At 61.8% G+C, this 4,918-nt stretch overlaps 1 protein-coding gene across 1 annotated transcript; it reads right to left on the minus strand.

Moving 5' to 3' along the window:
- Positions 1-239: 239 nt before the first annotated feature.
- KLHL30 (kelch like family member 30) lies at positions 240-3,880 on the minus strand. Its single transcript, XM_082319227.1, has 7 exons — positions 3,092-3,880; positions 2,832-3,000; positions 2,531-2,617; positions 2,147-2,302; positions 1,864-2,052; positions 1,139-1,284; positions 240-552 (listed from the first exon to the last, which is right to left on the minus strand). The coding sequence occupies exons 1-7, from the start codon at positions 3,863-3,865 to the stop codon at positions 301-303; spliced, it is 1,773 nt and encodes a 590-aa protein (XP_082175353.1). The 5' UTR covers positions 3,866-3,880; the 3' UTR covers positions 240-300.
- Positions 3,881-4,918: the final 1,038 nt, after the last annotated feature.

Below are 4,918 nucleotides of genomic sequence, written 5' to 3' on the forward strand. Positions count from 1 at the left end.
CCAGTCTCTGATGGGATGGGCCACACTTTGGGAGGCCTTAAAATACCCTAAAAGCTTTGGGGTTTTGGAGGGGTTTTTTTTCTTTAAAAAACCCAACAAACTAAAAGCAAGTGTTAGCCAAAGCATGTTTATAAGGAAAAGCCTTTTCCCTGCAGTGGCAGGGGGGAACACATTCCCGACACCCCAGCCAGGCTTGCAGAGGGGTTTCCATCTCCCCCTGCAGAGCTGAACTGGCAGCGGGGAGAAAGGCGAGATGGGAAGAGCGGCTGTGCAGGGTGACAGGCGATGCTGTGGGCTTTCCTACCACCTGTGGTCACCCTGGAAAGCCTCCGTCCACTTGGAGGTGTCCATGAAGACTGAGGAAGAGCTGTGGAAGAGCCAGAGGCAGGGCAGGGAGCCCTCCCGTGTCCAGAGGTCCTTGGTGCAGTCATATACCTCCATCTCCACCCGATAGTCCCCGTCCATGCCCTTCCAGTGGCCACCAGTGACGAAGAGCCGGTCGCCCAGTGGCACCATCCCACCGTTCTCATGGAGCGTGTGCAGGAGCTGCACCTGCGCGAGAAGCAAGGCAAGATGTGCAGGGACCCCCTGGGGACCTCTTGCTCCCACTGCAGAAGACATTGACCCACCCGTCGCATCCCTCTGCCCTGTCCTCTCTGTGAGGTTTGGGGGCTCCTGGGCCATGTCTTGCTTTTAGCAGCATCCCTGTGTTGTGCTTGTACAGGAGCAAGGTTGAGGGTGCTGCAGGGAGCAGGGGGGGAATGGAGGGCCGAGGGGACAGGCAGGATTTTGCTGGACTGCATAGGCAGAGCCCTGCACACCCTGCAGCAGGGTGGTGCTGGAAAAGGCGGGGGTCCTGTGGGCTTCTGCGGTGTGAACACTGCTTAAAATCAATAGCTTAGTGCAAAAGCTGTGCTCCCAGTGTGGGTGTGACAGGGGAGCAGGGAAGGAAGGATTGGGGCATCTTCAGCTCCGCAGGCGTTAATAGAGCCAAGGGATGAGTGGGCAGGAGGGAGAGAGGGTGCTGGCACCCAGGGGGGAGGGGGTGTGAGTGTATGGTTGTGGGGTGCTGTTGGGGAGGGAACAGCTGCCCCACCTCCCTGGGAGGGGGACTGCACCCGGTCCCACATCCTGCTACCTTCTGCCAGATGTTGGCCTCCGGGTTGTACACATGGACCTTCTTGGTGTTGTCCCCGATGAGGTAGATGAGCCCATGCAGGGTGGCACAGCGTGGGGCCGAGAGGTACTTGGGGATGAAGGGGGATGTGATCACACTCCACAAATCTGCAAGGAGCAGCTGTCAGCAGCACGTCCCACCCTTGGCTCTCAATGCAGCTGCCAGTGACCGAAAAAAGCATTGCTAAGCCCGTGGCTATTTAAGGGGGAGTTTGAAAGGGAGGGGACAGAGCAGCCAGGCAGGGTGGCACCTGCAGTCCTCATCCCAGACAAGGCTCTTGCATAAAAAAAAGTGGGGGGGATATTGTTTGTAGTGGTGGTGTGGGATGGGAGAGACCACCGCGGGCTGTGCAGAGGCTGCCCGAGGAGGTGGTGTTGTCACAGGTGTTTACTTTCTCCCTAAGGCGGGTGGCCTCTCCCATCCCTCTGCCCTGGGGATCCTGCTCCACTGAAGCCCAGGTCCAGGCTGTGCTGGAGGTCTGTGACTCAGGTCCGTGCTACTGGGAGCCGTGCTCCTGGCTGGCCCCCGGCCCCATGTCGCAGCCATCACCAGACCCTGTTAGCACCTGGTTGCATCCCATGGGATCATGCTTGGCGGCACAGGATGTCACCTCCCTGGGGGCCCCCCACAGTCCTGCTGCCCAGGAAGGCATTGGTTGGGGGCGCGGTGGTGGGGCCAGCTCTCACCTTGGACAGGGTTGTAGCACTGCAGGGTGAGTGCGTTGTACTTGACAGCGCAGGAGCCCACCAGGTAGAGCTTGCCCAAGCAGCTGGCTGCCGCAAAATTGCTCACATACTTGAGGGCTGGGCTGATGGCGCACCAGCTCTTGTTGTAGGGGTCGTAGCGCTCCACCTCCACTGCATCCACTGACGTCCCTGCAGGGTGGCAGGATGCTGCAGCCATCCTGCTGCTCCAGGGCACCCACGGACCCCCACCTCAGCAGCATCTGCCGGGTCTTCATGGCCTTACCCCCAATGACGTAGATCTCGCCATTGAGGACAGCGCTGGTGTGGTTTGTCCGGGCTCTCAGCATGGAAGCGATGGGCTTCCAGGTGCCATCCCTGGGGCAGAAGCGCCAGGCCTGAGTCGTTGACCATGTGTCGTTCTGGGACCCCCGGGAGCCACCTGGGGAGGAACGGGTCAGGCAGGCCACCTGCTCTGAGTGCAGCTGTCCCTGGGCATCCCTCGCTAGTGGCCAGATCCGCCCAAGACGGGAGCAAAGAGAGGGCTTTGCTCAGGGAGGAGGGTAGCCCCCCGCCCCACACCAGTGCCCCGTGCCCACATCTTTGTCCGCCATCCTCCATTCACACTCCTTGAGCACCGCCACCCCGCACAGGCAGCCCTGGCACCCACCTGTGACGTACACATCATTGTTCAGAGCCACCAGGGAAAAGCCCCATTTGTTGTAATCAGGAAAGTCAGGCAGAGCCATCCATCGCCCTGAAACCCAGCAGAGCCAAGCGATGACCCCCTCAGCCAGCGATAATGCTTTTAAGCAAGCCTTGTTTCACTCTTCCCTCCCTCCCCCCGCCCAGTGCCCCTCCTGACACCAGATTGTTTGGCAAGAGCTGGCCTTGGGGTAATTAATAATTTGAGGGTTAATTAACACATGGGGGTGGAGGGCACTGGCCCCATTCCTGCTGTGGGCACTTACTGCTTTTGGGGTTATAGAAGGCGAAGTTCCTGGGGGCAGCCGGCATCTCCAGTCCTCCATCCTCATCCTCGCTCTCCTCCAGCACGCGGCCGCCGACCACCACCAGCACCTCCTCCAGCTTCTGCGGTGGGGTTGGGGAGTTCTTCTGGGCACCAGCATTGCTCTGCCCCTGAGGGAGAAGCCAGGGCAGCACCGTCAGGCTCCAAGCTGAGCCTCCACCCCAGCTCAGGGCAGGGGGAATTGGGGCAGAGGGTACCCACTGTGGCGCAGGATTGGGCGACGAGGGCCTTGCTGGCATCTGAGTCACGGACGAGGGGCTCGGTGGCAAGCAGGTTCTGCAGGTACTGGTCGGGCAGCGAAACAAGGTGGGCCAGCTCCAGCAGCTCGGGCAGGAACTGGGCTCGGGGCCCTGGGTCATGGCGTACCCAGCGCAGCACGGCCTCAGCCAGGCTCTGTTCCTCCTGCACCTGTAGCTGATCGTTGGAGAGGTAGACAGCCAGCCTCTCCTTGGAGAGCTGGAGGAACTCCTCCTGCTGAGAGACGGCTTCAAAGTTCTCCTGCAAGAAAGACCAGGCTTTGGAGGAGACCTCGGGGCAGCCGTGGCTCTCGCCGAACTCACAGATACCTAGGCAGTTGGTGGCATCCATCTGCTGCCGGAGGTAGCGGCTGCAGACCTTCTGGATAGTGAGGAAGTGGAGCTGGCTGGAGGTCCGCATCAGCCCCTCCACATTGCCCTGGTTGATGGTGACCTTCCCTGTGTAGGCAAAGTCAAGCAGCATCTCCAGTGTGCTGGGGTCCACTTCCTTCAGCTCCACCCGCGCAGCAATGCTCTCGGCGAAGTCGCCAGAGAACATGGCGTGGAAGTAGGGGCTGCAGAGGGCCAAGATGCTGCGGTGGCAGGGGAACTCCTGCCCGCCTGCCACCAGCATCACATCTGCCAGTTTGGGGTTGGCACGCAGCTGCTGCAGCCCCTCCAGCATGCCTTGGGCGTGTGAAGGCAGGCAGAAGTCAAAGTCGTCCATGTTCCTCACCATGGCGCTGGGGATGGCTGCGGGGCCTTGCTGGTGGACAGAGCCTGAGCACCGCGTGGCAAGGAAGTCCCTGCCAGGAAAAGGCAATGACATCTCCCTCTCCCCACCTCCTCCCCGGCACGATCGCACCTTCTCAACGCCTGATTTACAGGCACCAGCAGGGGCCCGAGTAGTGCTCCCTGGAGCCCCCCACTCCCACTTCCACGCGTGTCCGTGATTTCTCCTCCCCATGCTCCGAGCTGCCCTACCGGGGCTGCCACCGATTTTTCGGGGGTGGGGCTGGTTTTGGGGATGGACCGAGCCCCGCTCCGACTCGCTCCCTCCCGCTCTCACCTGGGCTTTGCAGCCCTCTGGCCAGCCAGCCTGCCGGCAGAGAAGTGGCCACAGTCCCGGCACTGGGGCGGGACAGCCCGGTGTGACACGGGACCCATCCGGCACCGGGGGGACACACTATTTTTAGGCGGCGCCGGGTCACGGCTCCCTGCTCTTAAAGGCACCATACGGGCAGAGCTGCCCGCTGCTGCCCATCCCCGTTGCCCCGCGGCTTTGCTGCTTTTTGGAAATCATCCCTCTGCGGCCAGCCGGGCACCTCAAGCCTGGGGGAAAAGGCTCCCACGAGCATCCCCCCCCCCCATCGGTTGCTGGGGGTCCCCATGATGTCCCTCCTCCCCCCGCCTGTGTCTGCCGATGCCGAGTGTTAAATATAGGATGTTATCTCACTCCTTGGCGGCCACAAATAAATGGCGGCAGCTGCCTCGCCGCGGGGGGCTGGGGGCCAAGACACCTATCTTGGGGAGGTCGGGGGGGTCGGAGTGCCGGGGCGGTCCCCCTCTGCCCAAAAGCTTTCTCCATCGCCTCCGGAAGCCTCGGTCAGCTCGGACGGAACCGAAAAGGCGTTTATTGCAGCCCGCGGCTCCACGCAGCCCTCTGCCCTCCCCGCCAGCGGGCATCACTCCTCCGAGCTGAAGATCTCGGCTTCCTTCTCCTTCCAGAAGGCGAAGCTGCGGTCGATGTAGCGGCAGATCTCCTCCCCCTCTCCCTCGGCCTCCTCCGGCC

Source organism: Platalea leucorodia, assembly GCF_965183815.1.
Source record: "Platalea leucorodia genome assembly, chromosome: 8".
NCBI lineage: Eukaryota > Metazoa > Chordata > Aves > Pelecaniformes > Threskiornithidae > Platalea > Platalea leucorodia.

What these genes read in the sequence shown, in the direction of transcription:
- KLHL30 (XM_082319227.1), bottom strand. Translation starts at nt 3,865, where the DNA reads ATGGTGAGGAACATGGACGACTTTGACTTCTGCCTGCCTTCACACGCC. An exon ending in CGAGATCTACGTCATTGGGG is followed by an intron (nt 2,053 to 2,146) that starts GTAAGGCCATGA and finishes GCCACCCTGCAG; the next exon opens with GGACGTCAGTGGATGCAGTG. An exon ending in GTGCTACAACCCTGTCCAAG is followed by an intron (nt 1,285 to 1,863) that starts GTGAGAGCTGGC and finishes TGCTCCTTGCAG; the next exon opens with ATTTGTGGAGTGTGATCACA.